A 23,115-nucleotide genomic window follows, 5' to 3' on the forward strand; every position below is an offset into this window, starting at 1 on the left:
ATTTTTCCTGGTTTATTCAGCCTTCTTATATTTACAACCTGCAACAAACAAAAATCTTTGTTTAAAATGGTCTAAAATGTTACATCTCCCTTTCATGCAATCTGTGGTTTTGTTCCTTATGTTATACGGTAAACTTAAAGGAAAAATACCATTTAGCAAAACGCCAATATTTAACATGTTATGGTCCATTTTTTTCAATGATTTTATATAAATAAACATAAGTTCATGGCATTATTTTCAACATATTAAGAAAGTAGAAAAATTATGTTGATTTTTTTAAATTAGCATAGCTATTTGTAGAATATAAACAAGATAGATACATTATCTGTTTTATTGATAATTATATGTCTTGGTTTCAAACAATTTAACTATGCCATCCTCTCAAAAGGAATTTTAGCTGTGACTGTTTAATCCCGCTTTGTATCTACCCTTTTTGTAGACACAATTGTATTTTTATTATAGGTTTGTTTATTTGTTTCTATTTCTTTAGCTACACTGTATAATCAAACGTTTGGTCCTACCTATAGAGAATGACTCTAAGAGATGGCAATATTAAAGCTATTTCTGGCAAATGTATTGAGGGAAGAAGTGTATGTTCTGTTATCTAAATGTGTTAATATAGTTAAAGTGATAATAAAGTTTTCAAAAAAATACAAGTTGATTACAATGCTCTATAAGGGTCTGGATTAAAATCTTATCACGTTTATTATTTTGCTTATGGTATTGTTTGTAAAGCAAAGCCAAGTTATTTCAATGGTGGAAAGGGAGGGTAACACTTTCATAATAGTTCTTACTGATGATGTGCACACATGTTGGTGGGGTAAGTGCATCAAAAAACGACAATCAGAATGGATAAAAAAATGCTAACCAACAAACTTAATACTGAAAACAAATATTATTTGCCATGCATTTACAGAGATCAATTTTATTGGAATGATGATATCAAAATCCATTATGTATGTACTTTCATCTTTTGTTTCAAAATTAAACAATAATAAATAATTAGCCTGAATTTAATAATAACGTTTAATTTGTTAGAAAAAGTGTATAGTTCAAGGTCTTATGTGTTTTAAACATGTATGTATATATAGTATCATCACAATAATTTGGCAACCGACAAAAGTAGGGCAGATTGATTATTAATAATTGAAATATCTAATTTGGGAAACTTTTTTAACCAGTGAAACATAACTTAATATTATTTGCTTTAAATTAGCTTTTTCAAAGATTAATTACATATAAATGATCATACACGAAATCAATTTTCTTTTGGCCTCGATGGATGTATGTCACTAGAAAGTCAACCATGTTCAGTTTTGTTTGCACTCTTCTGGTTTATTAAAATAGAATAAACAAAGTATCCACAAATGGCTAAATTCGCGGCCATTACGACAGCACAAATAATGTAGCATCTGCAACTACCAAGGCACATTTTTCAACACATGAATCAACTCAAAGTTACCAGGTTGTTGATATGACTTATCTAAATGTTATCTTATTTGTAAGATAAAGTGAGAAAACACCAATTTTATGGGTTGAACGTGATATGATTAAAAATATAATATAAAAACATGTTAAAAATATTATTTAAACTATATTTCACAATAGAAATAATTGAAACTGAATTATTGAAAATTATTTTTATAATCTGGGGAGAATAATTAATGTAATTTTCATAATACATATATTAATGAATCAATTGGTAAAATAAAATTGCAAGAATATGAATCATAAGTAAGAATAATGAGGGGTGCCTTGTCAGTTGTTGATCCGGCAACTCAATGCTTTTTTTAATTATTATTTATTAAATATTTTCTTTTACGAGGGTTTACAATACTAAACAATGGGACACATTTAAAACAATCCCATTTGTAATTATGTACTTCAAAGTTAATTACCAACTTAATTATTTTTTATCAGTTAGTCTTAATTATACAAGTATTCAATTATATGTATAAAATTTGTGTATGAAAAATTATACACAAATTTTTCATTTCAAAAATTGAAAAAAAGTTAACTTTGTAAAAGTAAAAATATAAAAACAAAGATTATATATATTATATTATTTTTGTATTATATATTTGTTATATATAAAATTAGATAAACCCTCAGGGTGCCGCTGGTTTTGAAAAAAGCTCCTTTGTAAGTATACTGGATTTGAAGGGGGGGGGCTATCAGGCAGTTCTACATGAAATGCTAGAATGATTTTATTATAAATGGATTTCTTGGAGTCAGCAGTAATATTTGCCTTATTGATGTGACGCAAAAAATTGAAAAAAGACATGTTAGGTTCACCTGCTAAACTCCAGACTAATTAAAGAGAAATTTGTTTTGGTGTTTCAAAAACTAAGATGTTACCTGTTACATGTGTTACGTTGTTGTTAAAATTCTTTGATTATTTTCACAAGATTTACTAATTTAATTTACTACTTATTACTTTGATGAGCTTCTTGCAATTCTCAGGCCTACTACAACATACCAGAACACTTTTTTTTCCAGTTATCTGACTTCCAGTGCAAGTTTCAGTGCTCTTTCGTATAATTATTTGACCGGTGCCACCATAATCCACAAAATAGTGAAAACAACTTTGCACTGAAATATGGAATAATTTGCAGCCAATTTACACATAATTCTGACCAATTCTATTTACACCTGCATTTTCTTAACATAACGGCGATTTGGATGGAAAGCATATTTGAATAATCCAATTTCACCGCACTGGTTCTGAATTTTTCAATTACAAAAATTTTTTCAGTGCTACTCGTGGCATTGGTGGATGCTGATTACCAATTTGCCTATATAGATATTGGCACTAATTGAGCAACAGGCGATTCTGCTGTCTTGTCATTTGAATATGGGAATGAGGATACAACACAACTTTCTGAACGTACTCAATGACAGAATATTGTCTAATGACTCATAAGGAAACCAATGCCTTTTTGTTTAGTAGCTGACGAACCTTTTGGTTTATCACAAAATATTTGCTAACATTTCTATTTCTTACACCACTATTTGTTTTGCAACTGCAGGCAGAAACAGTTTTTTGATATTGGTTGAATGCATTTTTGGCATATTGACTACTTAGACGTAATCTTATCTAAATTAAAAAAATGTAAAAAAATAAAATAGTAAACAAATTATTTTAGCATATTTCTTATCATAATTTACACTTTAAATTAGTATTTGAGTCTCTTTTAAAACAAATGTATGGTGACAATTTCATTGCCCTGGGGTTGCTGACCGGAAGAACTAAATGTTGTTCTGTGCATAATCTCCGTATTATGATTGTATGGACATCACAGAAGGGACAAAATAGTTGTGCAACAAAAATTTGCTCATGCGCACTGTCCTAAAACTGATATTTTGTCATATTAATTTATTTCTGTTTTCAATTCAATTTTTATGATAACCATTTATATAGAAATGTCTTCACATACATATTTTTAATAATAAATAATAATAAAGAAGTAAATTTATTGAACTTTATACATTTTCGTTTTTACATTTAAATTTACAGACAAAGACAATGGACATTAGTGCGTCTGCCAGGTATACATATTGTTATTGTTTTTCCTTTTTTCTCCGACAAACAGATTGTGGTCATGCTTTTTTTTCTCACTCTTATGCATTATTCTTCTCTGTATTTTTTTCCTACTTAGACATTGGATACTTTCCTTGCACTCTTCACTATTATTACATAAATTTTTGCATTAATTAATCATTCATACAGAAAACAAGCGTACTACATGATGGGCTACAATGGTATTCTATATTCTAATGATAAATGATCATGATTCACATGAAAACCTATGGCCTAAAACATAATGCCTACCGATACAGCATACATCCATCATTTTTGAACGAACCCATTGCCAACAAATTCAACTTCAAACTGTAATATTTCCTGGAGCTTTAGAAGACAACAGATGGATAATTTTCAAATGTGTTTGGAGGATACTAAAATCTAAAAAAAATCATAAAGGATGAAAGAGTGATATGGAATATGAACAGAAATACTAGGAGTAGTTTTATACAATGTGTAAGCAATCTTTTGACGGATATTTGTTTGAAACGTTAAAATTGTGATAAATAAAGACAATATTTAAAAAAATTGTAATACTCAATAGTGATTTAGCACAAATAGGAAAAGAAATTCTCGATGAAAGGGAAATCTGGGGAAATTTGTAAACGGAGACTTGTAACCTTGTCGTAGGAGAAAGGCAAACGTGATGTGTGATGTTTATTTGAAAACAATTTAATACATTTTCATGTATTTGTATTATTGTTTTGTGTGTGATCATTGAGTGTTCAGGATGTGAAGAGATAGTTGGACTGAGTTCGAACACCTGCCTGGCACTCGTGTCATGAGTATGACGAGCGTTTGACTACCGACATACCACGGTTTATCATCGCCTTGGCATTTGTGCACTCGGCTTTTTTCTTTTCGAAAACGACGACTTTTGCAATATTGATGAATTTGGGCATATTCAATAGGGTCAATCTCAAAGTGAGTCTCAACGAAATTCAACAATTTTAATTTCTCATCGGTTGTCGGTTTATTTCCACGAGCTGTTGGGACAGAAAACATTACAGTGATGACACGTCTGTCATGACTCCATTCAATTAACGGTCAAGATTGTTTAATATCGTGGTAAACGCTAAATATATCACTTCGGCCGAGAAACAGGAAATTAAACCTTAAAAAAACGTGGGCAATATGTTTGAAAATGGTTCTTAAACAAATATTGAATTTAATTGTATGTACATATATGTCATGATAAATGTGTCTAGGAAGTGGGGGGGGTTATGTTCCCCAAGCACGACAGCCTTCTGGCCTATTGTACTCATATGTATGTCTTAGGTTTATACACTTGTTATGTAACCGAACAACTGTATATCATAATATACATTACTTTATAATGCTATTTTAAAAATAATTTTATTTTGACACAACTTTTTTTTTTAATATTCAAATTATGTACTATTGTGCTCTATGGTTTGTTGCCATCTCGACACCAGGAGTTGGATTCCTTCACAATACCACTCTTTGGTTTTTGAACGGAAGAATTCTGCATGTCCATTTTGAACCTCATCCAGATAATTAAATGTTTTCCCTTGAAGATAATGAGCCATGGACCGGAACAGATGGTAGTCAGAATTGCTAAGTTTGGACTGTAAGGTTGAGGGAAAAGTTCACTTTCATCCAATTTTTTGTTTCATGTATTGAGAAATATGATCAGGTGTTGTACCAAAACCCGATTTCTATTTACTAATCCTGGGTAATGCTGGGTCAAAACATCATACTTTTTTTTGTAACTGCTCACAATAATTTGTAACAATGGTCAAACCTTGTAGAATAGACTAGAATGAATTGTGCCTTTGTAATCCAAAGTATAGAGAGCATTATCTTTTTGCTGAATTGGCTTTGCTTTGCGACTTGTAGAGCAGGCTGATTGCAGTCTAACCATTGTTTCTTGGTTTTAGTTGCTTTTTCATTATATCCACTGTAAGTGACGGGACAGTGCGATGGCTGAACAATTCTATATTTTCTTTCTTTTCACTAAACAATAAGAGAGTAGTTGGTGTAAGCACTTTGCTACTTATTTTTGGGTAGAGGAAGGTGAGGTTCTAAGATTCAATAAATCTTTTAAATTGACTAAGACTCAATAAATCTTTAAAATTTAAATTTAAATAAAACTTTTATTTCAACACAATTCCGTCTGTTGTACACAACCACAACAAAATCTTAATTAATCTAATAAGTCAGCCACAACTCTAAATCTGGGATGAGTCTATTAACAGTTAGTCAGGGTGTATTAACTTACCCCAAATGACGCTTGCCATGATCAGCATCTTCAGTGCATTTCCGGTATCTCAACCATTGATTCGATCTAATGAGTCACAATGGCTGGTCCTGGCTGGCTGAGTTCCCTTGTTGACTCCGAGACAGAGTGTGGCTGCTTCTTTTCCATGGATCGACTCTTGAAGTCAACTGTTAACTGGTTTGGGCCCTTTGTCCAGACTGACTGTTGATATCCAAATCATCCCTTTTTGTACCAGTTTCTCTGCCGGAGGAGTGGTAGAAAGGAAAAGCAAAAGTTGGGGAGTTACCGTGCTGCGGGTGGACCAGTGAAGACAGGGGTCCCGCACCTGGCTGACCCCGTTTAACAATGTCCCACATCACTACATATTTTGGCCTTGAGACTACCCTTAACTCGACATTAGGTATTTATTTGATCGGTTGTCCAATTATTGGATCTTCAGGTTTTCCAGGCTTGTGGGAAACATCCTGTGGCTTCCGTCTGGGTCTGCCTTTTTTAAGAGATGTTGGCAAATTTCTACTTGGTGTGTAGGGGTGTCAGTGGCCACAACGGTTTAGGTGTTGACACGGCGCTCATAACTGGAAGGTAAAGGTCCTGGATTCGAATCCAGCGGCCCTGCATTCGAACCTGACATACTTACAAATGGGCTTTTGTTCAAAAACATCGGCACTCTGAAGGTTCATATAACCTTGTAGTTGAAATACCCTCTTAAAAAGGGGGGAAAAACTACGGTGTGCCTGCTCAATGGCCAACTGATGAGGAATCACTCTTAATGATTTAGAGTTGTGCAATCTACAATTTATAGTGGATTGGGAAGCTCCAACTTCTCTTGCCAATTCCCAAGTACTTTTTGTTGGGTCTGTCTCAACAGAGTCCTGCAGAGTTTTCTCATCGAATGATGTTTTTTGTCCAAAACCCTCTTTCCTCTGAGTATGATGTCATTGGCTTCAAATTTCTGGAAGCATCAGCACACTGTTCGTTCAGAGAGAGCATCAATAATGGCATATTACAACAATTTCAAATGTATTGTTGTTTAATCAAACTCCAAGACAAAACTGAAGGCAGACAAGATCATTTTATACACATTCATTTAGTATAGTATATATCAAATCAAACAAATAAAGCCTTTAGAGGATTACAATTTCCAAGAAAATGAAATCGGTCATTTTTTTATGACTCACCCAATGCAATGTAATAAACGAATGCATTGAATAAAGGAAACCAAGGTCAATAAATGTTTATTATTTTTTATTTATTTTTTTAACAAGGGTTCACAACATCAGAGGTCATATCAACCCTCGGGGTGCCGGTGTTTTTGAGAAAAGCCCATTTGTAAGTATGTCGGGTTTGAATGCAAGGCCCCTGAATTCGAACCTGGAACCTTTACCTTATAGTGATGAGTGCCGTGTCAATGCCTAAACCGTTGCAAACACCGACGCCCCTCAATAAATGTTTAGAAATTTTAAAACTTTATTTCTTCAAAAACATTACATTTTATATTTTTAAAAAACCTATTTTAATTGTACTTTGCATTAATGGTGGTCTTAGGTCTCCTTTGCAGACAAATTTCTTGCAACTATGGCACTTGGTGTTGATTTTGGTTAGGTTACTTGGCCAGAAGTTATTTACCTCGATCTCTTCCTTTGCTAATTGCTCATAAAGTGTGGTGTGGTGCTTGGGTAGAGCGAATTTATCTTTGTGCCTGGTTCTATTCTGGTCTTGGTGATCACAGATAGTATTTACTGTTTGTAGGGTCATGATCCAGGAACTGTATATTGGGCTGTTTGAACTCCGAGAAACAGTTGTCTGTATATCCCAGTCCAAGAATCCCTTCAGGCTCTTTTTTGAAGTAGGAAAACCTTATAAAGCAGGTCAACAATCTAATGTGATATAAAAAGAGCATAATAGTCTGTTCGCTCTTGGGACTGGTGTACAACTGGTTTCCATTTCTTAAGTCCAAATCATACAGCAATCAGTTTTCACACCAGGAAAGTTAAATGATAGAATGAAGGCTGTGAAGTTCAATACTTAAAAACCTTGTGATATTCACAATGTCCAACTGTCTACCCGAAACATTAAGGAAGAAGGGATTTCAAAGCTACGGGTTTTTGTCCTGCTGAATATTACGCGTGATAATTTAGAATGATTCGTGTCAAGCTTCAAGTCAAACATTAATAAATTTGACTACATTGTGTTTTTTAATCCTTTCCTTTCAGAAAATAGGCAGTCAGAAAGTTTCCACCTGTTGTGGTGTTGGCTGTTAAATCCTCATTACCATGGACTAAGGTTTCATATCCAAGCCGTATATGCTTTTATGTAGTTTCTTTACACTATGTAAATTTGTAATTATTCTTAAATAAAGCATCTTATTATTATATTATACACCACTACACTTAAGTTTCATTTTTAAAATATTCAATCAACCAGATTATAGATAAAATACTAACTAAACAAAATTTAGTGCATTGAAAATCTAGGTACTTATACAGTATACTTTAAAAATTGAAAATCTATCATATAATTTATTATTTAAGAGAAAAAAGAATGCAAAAAAAACTATAGAAATATAAATAGCATTATAAGTTGTAGCTGACACTATGTTTACCAATATTTTTAAATTCACAATTAAAATGTACAATACTTTAACATAAGCCAGATTTTTATATTGTATTTCTTAACTATAGAATCTTCAATTTAGGCATTCTTCAGCTTCACTTGTTGTAAAGGATGATTCTATTTTTGAGCCTTAAATGCTAATCATCAGGTGAGATTACAAACGTGTCTTGTCAGCCTTATGATGAGCATATAAATTCAAAATCAGATTGCTGCTAAAAACATTTTGTGAATAGAACCATCTCTCACAAAAAGTGAATCAATGTACTCACCCCACCTCTTTTATTTCTATTGTTCAACTTTGTAATTTATGTAAAAATAACCAAATAAAGGACATTTCATTAAATACATAGTTCAATTTATCAATAAAGAGGTTTGGACAGAGGCTTAATTATGTTGATGGCTTAAAAATTAGGCTTGGAATAAATTAGGTTGTAATTTAATACAATACAGAAAAATGGTAAAAAGAGGGAAAATTTGAAAGGTTGTAAGGGAGTTGGTGTCCGAGTGGATCGAAGGCTTAGCAGAAATAGCTCAAGTTGTTAGAGCAGCGGTGCATTGAGCGGAAGATTGTGGGTTCTAATCCCGCTCGTGACACTAACTTTTTCATATCAACCAAGGCCTTGCATAAAAAGAATAATTAAAATGGTCAATTAGACCTCTAAACATAAATGGACAGTACAGAATGTTCATATTGTATGAATTTAATTACTGATTTATATATATATATTTTTTTTTCTGTTCTCTATTTATAGACTAGTGGCCATAAATTTTCCCCGTTTTCATAATATTTAATTTTACGTAAAACATGTATTTTCAGGAGAGTGAGGGAGGGGGAATGTACTCAGAATGGGCATCTTTGGCAAATATTGTTCGACATGAGAGCGCAGATCGTGAATCTGTCCTCAACAAGTTTCCCGTTGAGAGTGGAAAAGATGTCGCACTCATTATTGTCAAAGATCTAATAAAGAACATTGGATTGACGCAGGCTCCAGTGCCCAGTCCCTTGGTCTCCGACAAGGATGTCCAGTGGTGCATGGAGGTATGTTTTATTACCTCTGGAAAACTCATTTTTCACTGATGTATTCTGACAGGTTATTTGTTATGGCCTGAGCCTGCCGTTGGTCGAACATGATGCGATTCGTGACTGCGTCCACATTTACTGCGACTGGCTCACAGTCCTCCATCCCTCACCTACAACAAGTGTCCCCAAACCTCTTCTGGATGATCCAAACCTCTATGCAAGGAAAATTATCGCTCATCTGCACAATCTTTTCATTCCAAGAAAAGGAGAAGGTACATGTTAATTATGATTATTTTAATAATTTTAATAACATTTTTGTTGAAGAGCAGGTATACACCTTTAAATCTTCAAGGTTTATAAAATTTTACAGTTGTGAACTGCAGCACAATAGATATTTCTGTTTATAATTTATTTCTGTCAACTACCCACTCCCCTCGTGTATTTCCTTCATCAAATTTCTTTCAAACTTTATTCATGAGATTTTGTGATTAATAAAATATATTAAATTTGAGACAATCTATTTGACATATAATTACTGTTCCGATGCAATTTTTGGTTTATAACAATTTTTGATATTAGATTGAAGGTATTATTTTAATAGATATTTTTTTATTGCTTCTTACATTTCTAATTTGTATAACAACACATTCATGGATTGAATGTTCATTCTCCAAATCTAAAGTGCGCTAGTTTCCATTTTTAATTATATTAACCCAGTTTTTACTTACATTTAACAAATTTACTATAATTGTTTAATTAATACACTTGAAATTGGGGTCTTACACATGTAAAGTACACAACATTCTATTAGTTTAATGTAATAAGTAAGTAACTAAAATATTTTAATTTGTCTAGAATATTAATATATTATATATTTTATTTGTAATGCATCCTTATAATATATGCACTAATCTAATTAATTTATGTTTTCTTTATTCTGAGAACAGTTATATTTTCATTTTAAATAATACCAAGTTTAAAAACTTGAATATTTCAAACAAAAAATTGTCTATCACCTTTTACATAACAGCAATATTTTTTATTTATGTCAAAGCCAATCCTTCAATTTTATATTGATTGAGACAATTTTCACTTAATTATAAAGGTAAAAAAAATGTCAGTTTTGTTATCCTTTAGTTGGAATAACAAAACAAGGAATGGTTTACATTACACATGAAAGTTCATTTTTCAATTATATCCAAAATCTTTGTTTTTTAATATTTTATTAATATATTTAGCTAACTCGATTCATTCATTCTTTAAAGATTTATTTCCTTTTGCACCAGTTTTGTAATTAATCTCTTTATTTTGCAGTCTGGCCTTTCCTGTATTCGGATCTTGGTTTGTATCAAATATTTAATTTGTAGATGATTTGACTGGGGCCTTTTGACTTTGTTAATTGTAAATTTAAAATCTGGTGGTGGCCCAGCTTTGGATGGTTAAAGTTGTAATGTGAAATTTGATTAACTTGGCTGCTTGTGGTGTAGTTTGTTTGTTGCGCTTAAACGGCAGTGAACAATGTTTAAAGTAGTTAACAATGTTTTCTGCATTAAACATTTACAAACAAAGAAAAATAACTTAAATGGTGAAATGAAGGTGACTCCAATAATCATCTTGTTGTTCAGCTAGTATTTTCATTTATATTTTCACCTAAGATGTGTGTGTCTAAGAGTGAAAATAAACTAGAGAAGAACAATGTTTATGAACAAAGTGTAAAATGGAATTAATTTTCTGGGGTATAAATACACTGTTGTGTTGACTGTGGTCCTTGTCAAAGAGGTGTGGAGCAGGTTTTACGGTTTAACCTATTTTTCAAAATGTGCAAGAAAATATTTAACAAATACAAGATAGGACTATGTGAAGGTGTATTCATTTTTCAACGCTTAAAACCCTTAATGACCTTATTAAAAAAAAATAAATAAAAAAAATAAAAAAAAAAAAAAAAAAATATATATGTATATAATCTTTTCCTTTAGGGAATTTTAGAGAAAAAAAATTATTTGTGCTAGAATTCAATTCTAAGAAATGAAGTGTAAATTTTGCCAAAATTAAACAAAAATTTACATTTAAAATATAGGATCAAAAGTTACATTTCCATAACTTTATTTAGTAAATTTTCTTATTCAACTTTAAAATAACCTTGTTTCAAATCTGTCTAATAGGAGATTGTGTTTTTACCTTAAGTTGGACATAAAAGTTGTTGCTGCTTCATATTAGCTTAAGTTTTAGTTGTAAGTGTATGTAAATAAATTTTGGAAGACAATGTCAGAATAGTTGTAAGCATGTGTTTTGTTCTCTTTATTTATAATTTTGAGACATGGTTTGTTTATAATTTATAATGGTTTCAGGTGCTGACACAATTAAAAGACAGGCTGTTTTATGCCACAGGGTTTTGAGGACCCTGCAGCAAGCAGCACATTGCTCAACCATCATGTCCCATGAGACTTGGGAAGCACTACTGATCTTCATGCTCGCTATTAATGAAACTTTACTTGCTACTCCAACTACAAAAGGTCATCTTGTGTCCCTAATAATTTAAATTTGAATTTTATCAATTAAAAAAATTAAATGTTTAGATGATGTTGGAGATCAGCTGTGTGAAAGGGTGCTCTCAGTTTTGTTTGAAGTTTGGCTCATAGCATGTGGAAAAAGCTTTCCGTCTCCTCCACTCTGGCGGACCCTCAGGGAAATGGCAATGACATGGAGACATCGTGGTGCTTTGATCTCGACTTGGGCAAAAGTCTGCTTGGCGTTGACACACCGTCTCATTGGGATCATGTTCCCACCAAACTTTCCGAAACACCAGTATTGTGCGTTTTATGTTTATTAAATGACACAATATTTTTTTATTGCTAAAGAATTTTTAGATGAAAATGATAGTTGGACAGTTCCAAATGACTTGACCGATGAAACAGTCGCACAGGTCTGGTTTCGTTTGTTGCACACTCTTGGATCTCCGGTTGATCTTTGCCGACCACAAGTCATATCACAAACACCTAAGTTTCTCCAGTATGCGATGGTTCTTGACATGGACCCCAGTTCGCACCCTTGTCTCACAGTGCTCCCTATAAATTTCTTAATCGCTATTAAAGGAATTTCAAATATTGTAGATGCTTTCTTAGGTATTTATGCTTTACTGAAATCTCTCATTTGTTAATTAATATTGTTTAATTTCTTAAGGTGTAATGAGTGAACAGCTAGTTTTGACAGAAGAGGATCAAAAAAAGGAGATACCAACACCACCTCCTCATCGAAGGCCTGCCAAAAGCTTCAGTGTTTCTTCTGTCTCCCATAAAGGTCATTACAAACATAAAATAATTATATTTAATGATTAAAGAAAATAAATGACTTATATAACAAAGTAATATTGAAACTTTATTATGCACTTTGAATATTTTACAGGATCTAAAAGTAGTGCAGCTTTGATAGGAGTGAGTGGCAGGGCTTTAAGTGCCTCCAGTGCAAGTAGCAGCTCTACTTCATCTATAAGTAAGTTCCCTTGTGTAAATGTGAATTCACAAAAATCATGCTTAATTATGCATTTTCAGCTACTATCAGTGGCTCTTGGGACATTAGCTCTATCTCAGCACATATCCTGGCCCCAGGTAGACCCAAGTGCAACAGCATCCTTCATTTGTTCGGTGAGTGGTTATTCGAAGCTGCACAAACTGGAACAGGCCTGTACGCTAATCCTAACTTATCACGTGAGTTTTTTCTTTAACACTTTATCACGAATGCTAAAGTACATGTTATATATAAAAAGTATATACCTTGAGTTGTCTGCCTATGTTAAATCCAATCCTGCAATCATGGCTATTTAAAGTTAAAACATTTTTTTTTCTATTTTATTTAAGTATACATAATTTTGTGGTTTAAGATGACTTAAATTGTTATAAATAATATTATGAATACACAAATTGATTTTAAATGGTCATTAATCATTTTTGTATCAGCAGACGGATCTGTGCATTTTTTTAATGTTTAGTTATGAAAAGGAATACTTTTTGTTTAACATGTTCATTACGAGTGTTCTGAAACAACACAATAGACCTTTCCCCACATTTGTACATCCCATAACTACACACCTCTTCTAGAAAACCCCAACTTTTCTAAGATTGTTGCAGGGTGTTTGGGATATTTTTCAAATTGAATCGATTTCACAGGCCTTTTGCTTTAGTATTACTTTGTCAACATTACCATGAAGTCTGTTTTTCAATTTGACCTTTTGAAAAAAAAAATTTTTTTTACCCATAATAGGTAATTTTTTTATTATATTGTTATGAAATATATTTCTCGGTAAATCTTTTGGTTTTTCAAAAATACTTTTAATTAAAGTGAAAATCGAGATCAGCACACCAAAGGAATTTTTTGTTCATCTTTCGGTCTTTTGCCCCTGAATGGTTTTTTGTTTAGTTTATTTTTTTTATTAATCATAAATAATTGATAAATATTTTAAATAATTTAGTAAATAAATATGGGAATAATTACTGAATTTGTAAATACATAGTTTAAATTTTTTACCTTACATTTAATTTTACTTATTTTAGTAATATGCTTTAAAAATATATATATGTTAAAGGAATATATAAATATAAATGAAATAAACATTTTACAATTAATTATTCTTTTTAATTATCATAATTAAATTTCATATATGTATAAGAAATAAATTTAAAGTTAAATTTCAATTTTTATTTATTTACATATGTATTCCTCCCAATAATATTTAAATTTATTAATGTTAGTAAGTAGAAGTATACAATTAGTCAATTTTTTCATAATAAATGGGGGCAAACAAATATATATATTGAGGGACCTCAGTGGCAGAATGGATGGGTGAATCTTACTTGCCATGGTAGTGGTCCTGGGTTTGAATGCTGGCACAGCCCATAGATTTTTAAGTGAATAAAATGGAGAAAACATTGTAAAGTGGTTTGACTCTTCATCCGCGACACCCAATCTTACTCCAGCAAGACAGGAATTACCTTAGTTTTGAATATATATTGTTGGTTTGCCTAACCTGACCTTCCTCATATACGGATGTTGTGCCAGAACCAAGATACAAAAATGTTAAAAAGTCAATTTTTTATCAAAATTTTAATTAAGGGTTATTTATGAACCTAAATAGATTTCAAAATTTAAAAAAATATTTTTCCCATATTTCAGAAGTACCAATCAGTACTGTAATGAACATGTTAAATAAAAATATTTTCTAATCATTTTAGCAGCATGTTATTAAAAAAAAAATTGCCACTTACTGCCTCTAATCTGTTGTGTTTGTCTTAATGTATTACTTTTTGTGACCCTAAAGCCACTCCATGGCCTGTCCATTTATGTAAGTTGATAATTTATAATTACCTATCCTTTAAATTTGACTTGTTTATAAATATTAGTTGATGTGATGTCACATTTTTCTAAACAGTTTGTATGCATATATTGCAAAGTAACATACACCACTTTTTTTCTTTTTTTTTAGGGGAAAATAATAGCAGACAAAGCGGATCATTGAGTTCTGGACAGAATGACAGCCTTGAATCGGAGACGAGCATTTCCCTGATGACAAGTCGTTATCAAGCTGGACGTGCCACTGCCTTGGCTTCACTCTGTAGAATATTCTGCTCAAAGAAAACAGGCGAACAGATCTTGCCTGTCTACTATGCCAGGTTCTACTTAGTTCTGCTCCACGGATTAAAACTCAATGATGTATGTAGTTTCATTGCAAGAAAATAAACACAGAATAATAATCTGTTGGATTTTAGAAAAGGGATGTTGAAGAGTCTTTAGTAAGCATTTTGATGAACAGCGCTGATCTACTACGCCTGGATCTAGATGGTATACAAATTTTGGTGCCTCACATTCTGCAATCATTGGAAAGGGTCCTTCCTGATAAAGATCTCACCTTAAAGTAATGGTTTTAATTTATAATGTCATGTAAGAGTTTATTTTTAAAACAAAATTCATTTTTGAAGGCCAAGCGTAAACATGTCAGAATTTAGAAGGGCTTGCATTAACATTCTCCTCTCGATTTTACCATTACCTTTGCATTTTCCCGTGAGTAATGATGTAATACTCTACTACATGATTTTAAAAAAATGTTGAAAACATTATTTCCAGAATTTGGTTGTCAGAGAACTCATAAGTACACATAGTGATAAACCTCATCTAACATTTGGACAACTTAAATCCAGGGTAATGAACCTGTTGATAAATGCTCTTCAAGTTGAAACAGATCCACACAATACACATTTACTACTTGGTTTGTTAATAGCTATTTATTAATTTAAAAAATAAATTAATACATTAATTTTAAATTTAGGTGGTTTACTAGTTATGGTACAAGATGCAGCTTCCATTGAACGACTTATGGGAGAAAATCAATTACCACAACTGACTAGTTACAGCTCAAGCTCATCAGGTGATACTTGCATTTAAATTTGTTAACATTATCATTGTAACATTATGGATATCAATTAATTTCTATTCATGTTTTTACTATATATGAAAAAACTACAAATGTCTACTAATAACATTGATTTTTGTTCAGATTCTGCTAACAGTTTATTTGTGAAAGCGACTTATTTAGTATGCCATCGACTGATTTCATCATGGAAAGGTGATTTGGGTATATCTCTAGCTGCATTGGAGCTCTTGTGTGGCTTAGCCAACTCAGGGATAAAAGATATCGGTAAGTCCCATTTTTTAAATGTATACATGTATGCTTTCGTGTATGTGTTTTATTATTGTATTTTTAAACATATAAACACTTAAAACATTTATGTTCCTGGAAGATCACGTCGAATGGGAAAGGGGTATGAAGTGGGTGTGCGACTATATTGTTTACCAGTGCTGGAGGCCTCCACAAGCACACAGCAAGGATTTGCACTCATCGGTAGTCGCAGCTTTTACAACTGTCTCGGTTTGGATTATGGCACAGCCGAGTTTACTTCAAAATAAGCAGTGTTTACACAATGTGCTCGAAGTCGTTGAGCTAGGTTTATCTGGCTCCAAATCACAAGTAAGAAGAATTATCATTTGAGCATTGATCATGTTGAATGATATCTGATTTTATTATATTTCTAGGGAAAAAGAAGGGATGAACCGATAAAAATGAAAGATGAAAAGGAATTGAAGCCAGTCTCAATGAGGGTGAGAGATGCTGCAGAGTCATTACTGACCACAATCCTTGAACATGTCAGTGCAGAACATATTTGAAAACTTAAATCACATTTACAAATCTAATTTAATCCATCGGTTTAAGGCTGGACATTTCCCAACCATGTGTGGGCCTGAGTCTATATCGACCCTGGTCGATGAAAACATCCTTTTGAGACAATGCTCTACAAAATCAGCCTCATCTTTTAAGTACTTTGTTCTACACAACACAATCCTCATGGCACTGCTAGATGACCCTCTAGAAAATCACGAAGGTTAAATTTGTCTAGTAAGAATAAATTATCTGATTTTATTTATTGCTTTTTTCTAGAGCCCCGCCCGGTGGTAAATGTGATATTAAGAGGTGGGTTTGGGCGCCATGCTTGGAGTTTCCAGCTGAGGCAGCTACCGAGACATAGGTAAAACTTTTATATGTAGTATATAATTAATTAAATTAATTATAAACAACTTTACCTGGGTGCCTTGAACAAATGGTATCATTATATTATTTTTTCGATTAAAATCAGCAATAAAATAATAACAAAATATTAAAAAATAAAATACAAAAATGTAAACTAAACTATAATTAAGACAATGACTGAGTAACTTAAGAGAAATACAACTTCAATTTCACATAATAAATATATTTACAGAAAATGTGAATATCTGAGAAGCTGACTAGAAAGAAGTTTAAAGAAAAATTCCACTTAAGGTTTGAGATCCAAAACATGCTTCTCTTTCCACAGTCATGCCATGGCACTCATAAACGAAGTGTAGAAAATCATTTGATGCTTGGCCTTCTACAAATTTCCCCAGTACCAAAGGAAAATTTAAGGTTATTGCTGTGTAGAGTGAATTTTTTTTAATCTGCCTAATATTATCTGACAGGCAAATCTCTTTTTAAAGAGGGCGTCAGATTGACAGTCACACGGCGTGGCTCATAAAGGTTGATTACTTAAAAAAAAACCCTGCATAATTAATGGAGCAGCCGAGCAACATCAAGTCTGCAATGATATAAAACTAATCTCTGTTTACATTTTCAGATCTAATGCTTCTCGTGGTAAAGGCCAGTCAGGGCCTGGGAGGCCAGTATTTTTAAACACAAACCCACAGGTACAGAGAGTGCAACACAAATTTTTCCCTGATAGTATCAATAAGATACCTCGATGTGCTGTGTGAGTTACCTCTTTTATAATATTTCTATATGCAAAACATTAATAAATATTCAAACAACCTAGTGAGCACAGTATTCCTGTCCTGGATGGTGATGTGTCTGAAATAAGTCATCTTTTAAAACAACAAAAAGAATTGGAAACAGAGGCTCGTTTAATGGCTGAAAATGTGAAAAAGAATTCCCAAGAATGCCATCCACCAAGGGTTTGTGGCGAGTTTCAAACAACTAGACTGTTTCTATCACATTTTGGCTTCCTTCACAAACTTGTATGTATTTGTTATACAAAAAATATTTATTTATTATACGTTATTATAATTAAAATCTTAGGAAGGGGGGAAATGCTCTTTGTTGGCTTTGGACTCAAAAAAAGATGGGTTCTTCAAGGATGTGGAAATGCTGGACAGAATGGAACCGCGCACGAGTGATACTTGTCATGTTTTTTATGTGAGAGCTGGGCAATCTCATTACCAAGATATATTAGCAAATGTTGTAAGTTTTTCGTATATATAATTACATGTAGTAAACTATCATGAATGTATAATAACAAAAATATACTTAAATTACTTTATTTTCAGGAATCAAATTGCCTGGTTTCAAATAGTTTTCTGCAAGTGCTCAAAACATTTGGCTCACCAAAGAAAGTTACAGGCTCAAGTCAAGGTAAATTTTTTTACAATTGAAATATAGAATTTACATAATACATTTTTATAGATGTAGAGGGAGGAAGTGGAGGAGGGTGGTTTTCTGGGCATAAGCATGTTCTTTACTGGGCAGACTCTATGTCACAGGTTACCTTCATTGTCCCAACTCTGCAGCCCCTACCAAAAGTCCGACACCAGCAAATAGGTAATTTTGTATTTTATCATTTGTTTCTGTGAACTTGCAATTTGTGCTATTTGATAGAAGTTGCCCCAAAGCAATTGGCTTTTGTAACAGCCTCTTTTCTGAGTTCATTGATGCAACTCATGTTTTAGCTCAAAATTTAAAAATTTTAATATTATTTTTGAATTCAAATTGGCACATACATTCTTCACTGTTAATACTACAATTTAAAAATCAGTAATGCATATTGGGGGAGTGGGACTATGAAGGGTATTGTCCCCTTCAAGGGGGACTGGATACTGCTGACTCTGAGCATCAAAACCGAGCCTGTACAGATTTGTTTATCCACAAAGGGTGGCTTTTGAGAGTGTCAGCAGACAACAGAAATAAACCAGATATAAGGAGCCACAACAAAATTTTAAAAAGAGTTAAAATAAATGAGATGGCTACAACAGTGTCTGACAAAATGAGAGAAAACAACTTTGAGAGACCCTTCTAAGTAGAGGTAGACACTAGAGACATTTGGAAAAAAGGTGGCTCTATGTTTCAAGAATGGGCCCTAATATGGTACACAGATGGATAGAAGATGGAACAGGAAGTAGGCTTACTACAAATCAATGATTTTTCAAGCTTAATTCTGGGGAAGTAAAACAAGATTACTTGAAATGGGTTCTGAGGCACGAAGGAGTAGAAGAGAATGAACAGGCTGACCAACTAACTGAAATAGGGGCAGCTCTCTCACTCATGGAACTACAACTAAGTGCACCGGAGTATGTGTGGATCTGTCAAGGTTAAAGCACTAACCAGCTGCTATAGATTAATTAGTGGAACCGTAAGGGAAATAATATAGGACACTCGAAAATTCTACATTTATTGAGTAAGGTCAACAACCAACTACTGGGTGTAAGCGATAAAAAGGTGAAAACACCTTTAGGGAAAAAGTACTTTCAGGTAGTTACTCCCTGTGACTATAACTATAGGTCTGATGATGACCATCGTAGCCTAGACTGCTCCACCGATGGTTCATTCATTAAGGATAAGGGAAGCGGTGCTGGAATACATGTACCTAAATTAGGGATCAGCATCTCCTCTCCTCTTGGTAATAACACCTCGGTCTTTCAGGCAGAGGTCTGGGCCATCAATGTTTGCTGTAGAACACTTATGGATAACAAGATTAAGGGAAAAGATATTAAAATTTTTTCCGACAGTCAGGCCAGTCTAAAATCATTACAAAAAGAACTATCAACATCTAGACTGGTAGAGGAAACCGTTGAACTCATTAATAGGACTATCACCAGGTATGAGAATAGGGTAACCCTCATATGGATACCTGCTCATAAGGGGCACTATGGCAACGAGGAGGCGGACAGCCTGGCCAAGGAAGGATCAAATACTGCGTTTGTCGGGCCACAACCGGTATTACCCCACTCTTTAAGCACAGCAAAAAAGAGTATAAGTAGCTGGGGTATGAAACAATTCCTTAAGGAATGGAATATGTCCCCCGGATGCAGGCAATCGAAGGAGTTTCTGAAGGAAATCAAACCTAAAGAAGCGAAATGGTTACTCTCTAACTCTAGAAGGGGAATAAGGAGGCTGATAGGTATCCTAACGGGCCATTGCCCCTTGAGAAGACACCTCTTCATAATGGGTACTCTACCAGACCCCTTCTGCCGCTTCTGCAAAACAAAAGAAGAAACGGCTCGACACTACCTTGCAGAATGCGATAGGTAGCTAGGGAAAGATTTGATACTTTCGAAGGAGAGGACATAACCAAAACACTCCCCAGGATAAAATGGTCCATCCTGGGGTTTGTGAATAGGTCCAAAAGGTTTATGCAGGACTGTGAGCCGACCAGGTCCCGGACCTTTTAGGGATGGGGTACGGGCCTACCCAGGCTTTTAACCCCTCGGGTCCTGGTCGCCCGCCCTGTGTAATATATATATATGTGTGGATCTGGAAAAATGGATTGAGAAAGAAGCCCTAGACAAACATGCCAGGTTTGAGACAAGCTAAGGGATTTATAAATAACTCAAAACAGAAGGCATAAGAACTCTCTCAGTAAGCAGGATTTGAGGAGAAGGGAAACATGCTAGCTCTGTCAGTAGGAACCAGACACCAACACAATCCTTTGTGAATGTAAAGTGTTAGATGTTTACGATACAGACACTACAGCAAGACATTTTTCATACCAAAGGAGATCCATGAAGAGGCATCAAGGAAAGCGCTGAGTTTTACAAGAAATAGCACACTTCCCCACATATATGGCTATAAGCTGTAGGGGTTCCATAATAGATGCTATCGCCCTCCCCCCTTAGCATAAAAAAAGCTTGTGCAGAAAAAGAAGATAGGAAAATTAAGAATTGACAGAACATATCCTCTATTGGTGTAAAGGCTGTGATTCCTACTCCTGGGAGAGAAAAAGCCAAGGCGTTAAAGGTTACGTATGGGTGTCATTAACAAAGCTTAGGAATCTGATAAAAAGCCTTAACTTAAGAGCTCTAGATTATTATTTAGGGATACCATTATAATAAAGATTGTAGATATTGACTTCATTTAACCTTAACCCCTTCAAGTATATTCCGGGACACAAAGGAGAAGAAGAGAATAATGAACAGGCTGACCAAATAAGTGAAATAGGAGCAGCTCTCTCTCATGGGACCAGAACCACAATTATGTGTACCGGAATATGTGTGTTTAAGTTGGATCTGGAAAAATGGAGACTGGTTCAGTGGAGGAAAACTATGAAAATACTCAGCTTTTAGTTTAGAATGTTTAATTGTTCGAATGGGTGAATATGCTAAGGGAGTGAATATCCCTATAAATAAATGTGGTAGGTTGAATTAAAAATATTTCACTAAAGGTTTATTAAAAATTAAATCTCTTGAGGTGTTAATTAAACAAACTTCATTTTATTGCTGATAGTAAGGACTCAAATTCAAATAACATGACAAATTTTTTGACTTGATGTTTAAAGGAAATGAAGATAAGGCAAAAAGGCAGCTGACCACGTATCCAGTGTTCATTGTATGGTTAGAAAATATTGAGGATCATATAGATTTTCCTCTAGGTAAAGAAAGTTCATACATTTATAACACAAAGAGGGCAGATTGTTTTATTGTAGTCATTTTGGTTTTATAGAAGAAATGATAAATCACACTGGTTGTGGTCAAGAAGGATGGTCTTCTCAAAATTGCACCATTATATTTATTCATGCACTACAGAGTGGCTTATTTAGAATCAAACTACAACCGTCTACCAATAGGTAAGGGTTTTTCGTATTCTGCTTGGCCATTTCTAACAGTGGAAATTTTAAGACCGACTGTCGCTACACCGCTTGTTGATGGTATAGTCGTTGGTAAAAACAAAGTAGGAGCATTCATAAGGCAAACAGCACTAAACATCTGTCGACGGAAAAGGCTTGACAATGAAAGGTAAGTATTTGTTATAAACTTTGTTTTATTTATTTTATATTTTTTCACTTGTTTTTCAGCTACCAACCTCCACACACTAGGCGGAGGCTCAAAATCCAAGAAATTTCAACAAAATATGAACTAAAAGACTCAAGGGCTGGCCTCCTTACAAGTCTTTTTCAGTGATATTGACATTCCAAAGTTATTCAACTTTTCTTAAATCAGACTGCACGTGTAAATATATTTTTAACAATAAAAGAAATCTGCATTTCTTTGTGATAAAAGTTATTTATTTGAATTTTTTTTAATTTATGACGTATGATGTAAAGTTTAAACTTTAATATTGTTGAATATTAAAATATTTTATATTAAAATTTGTTTTAGTTGCAAATTATATTCCTTTTAGGTATCTAAATACTCATAAAACGTCATTTAATATTTTTTGTAGCTTTTTCTAATTACAGTTGCATATTATAGTTCTTCAAATTAATTTTTTTTCTTATATTTATAATAGAAAATAACCAAGATAGATAAATAAATAATTAGGGGACAAGAATTACAGTCTCCCGATAGAATACAAGGTGATGAGTAGGAAATAAAATGTCTTTTCCACAACAATCATTTATTAACACTATCAACTCGATGGGCGCCACTTGGCGCTTGTTAGTGTAAGACCAAGGACCCTGCGGCCACCAGTTAGTGCTGGCCCTATCTTTCTTTTTGTCTGGTCGTGGTGGATCCGGGTTTTTATGAATTCCCGGCATTTTCTACACTTAGGTCTATTTCAGTACCTGCTTTCGACCTGTGCTTCATTTTAGTGCGGAGTTCGACAAGTCATTACTTCACAGATTGTTAAAAATAAGGTAAGTTATATCTTGGGAATAAACAATTGTTGCCATAATTTTCATTTGTGGCAAATCATACATTTATAATCATGTATGTAAAAAATATAGAAAAATAATATAGCATGGTAAATACTTTTTTTTTAAATAACTGATTTATTCTGTTTACGTAAGTTATGGTTTTTAAACTTTTAGTTATTTTAAATATTTAATCTAATTTTATTAGAAAGTGGGTTTTATCATTTCTAGGTTCTTC

At 33.3% G+C, this 23,115-nt stretch overlaps 1 protein-coding gene and 1 long non-coding RNA gene across 6 annotated transcripts; one reads left to right on the forward strand and one right to left on the reverse strand.

Annotated features, from left to right (window-relative positions):
• On the reverse strand, nucleotides 1–1,485 carry LOC106672853. Its single transcript, XR_001341314.2, has 2 exons — nucleotides 1,253–1,485; nucleotides 1–38 (listed from the first exon to the last, which is right to left on the reverse strand). It is a non-coding gene; the product is annotated as an uncharacterized LOC106672853 (long non-coding RNA).
• On the forward strand, nucleotides 294–22,327 carry LOC106672847 (ral GTPase-activating protein subunit beta). Of its 5 annotated transcripts, none has more exons than XM_024224567.1 (29): nucleotides 294–820; nucleotides 9,256–9,477; nucleotides 9,530–9,731; nucleotides 10,774–10,800; nucleotides 11,808–11,972; nucleotides 12,036–12,269; nucleotides 12,327–12,581; nucleotides 12,640–12,756; nucleotides 12,862–12,948; nucleotides 13,008–13,163; nucleotides 14,936–15,162; nucleotides 15,219–15,364; nucleotides 15,429–15,510; nucleotides 15,574–15,715; nucleotides 15,776–15,874; nucleotides 16,004–16,144; nucleotides 16,248–16,474; nucleotides 16,540–16,650; nucleotides 16,718–16,886; nucleotides 16,943–17,030; nucleotides 17,655–17,786; nucleotides 17,850–18,051; nucleotides 18,113–18,274; nucleotides 18,361–18,445; nucleotides 18,497–18,631; nucleotides 21,582–21,674; nucleotides 21,746–21,869; nucleotides 21,922–22,038; nucleotides 22,098–22,327. In XM_024224567.1, the coding sequence occupies exons 1-29, from the start codon at nucleotides 797–799 to the stop codon at nucleotides 22,201–22,203; spliced, it is 4,077 nt and encodes a 1,358-aa protein (XP_024080335.1). In that variant the 5' UTR covers nucleotides 294–796; the 3' UTR covers nucleotides 22,204–22,327. The 5 variants fall into 5 exon arrangements, with proteins under 5 accessions (XP_024080335.1, XP_014260072.1, XP_014260073.1 ...); XM_014404586.2 differs by lacking the exon at nucleotides 294–820 and adding an exon at nucleotides 4,202–4,507; XM_014404587.2 differs by lacking the exons at nucleotides 294–820; nucleotides 10,774–10,800 and adding an exon at nucleotides 4,202–4,507.
• The last annotated feature ends 788 nt before the right edge of the window (nucleotides 22,328–23,115 follow it).

The sequence above is a fragment of the Cimex lectularius genome, unplaced genomic scaffold, assembly GCF_000648675.2.
Source record: "Cimex lectularius strain Harlan isolate CLEC.00 unplaced genomic scaffold, Clec_2.1 scaffold46, whole genome shotgun sequence".
NCBI lineage: Eukaryota > Metazoa > Arthropoda > Insecta > Hemiptera > Cimicidae > Cimex > Cimex lectularius.

What these genes read in the sequence shown, in the direction of transcription:
- LOC106672847 (XM_014404586.2), top strand. Translation starts at nt 4,472, where the DNA reads ATGAATTTGGGCATATTCAATAGGGTCAATCTCAAA. An exon ending in CTCAGGGATAAAAGATATCG is followed by an intron (nt 16,145 to 16,247) that starts GTAAGTCCCATT and finishes TGTTCCTGGAAG; the next exon opens with ATCACGTCGAATGGGAAAGG. An exon ending in TGACCACAATCCTTGAACAT is followed by an intron (nt 16,651 to 16,717) that starts GTCAGTGCAGAA and finishes CATCGGTTTAAG; the next exon opens with GCTGGACATTTCCCAACCAT.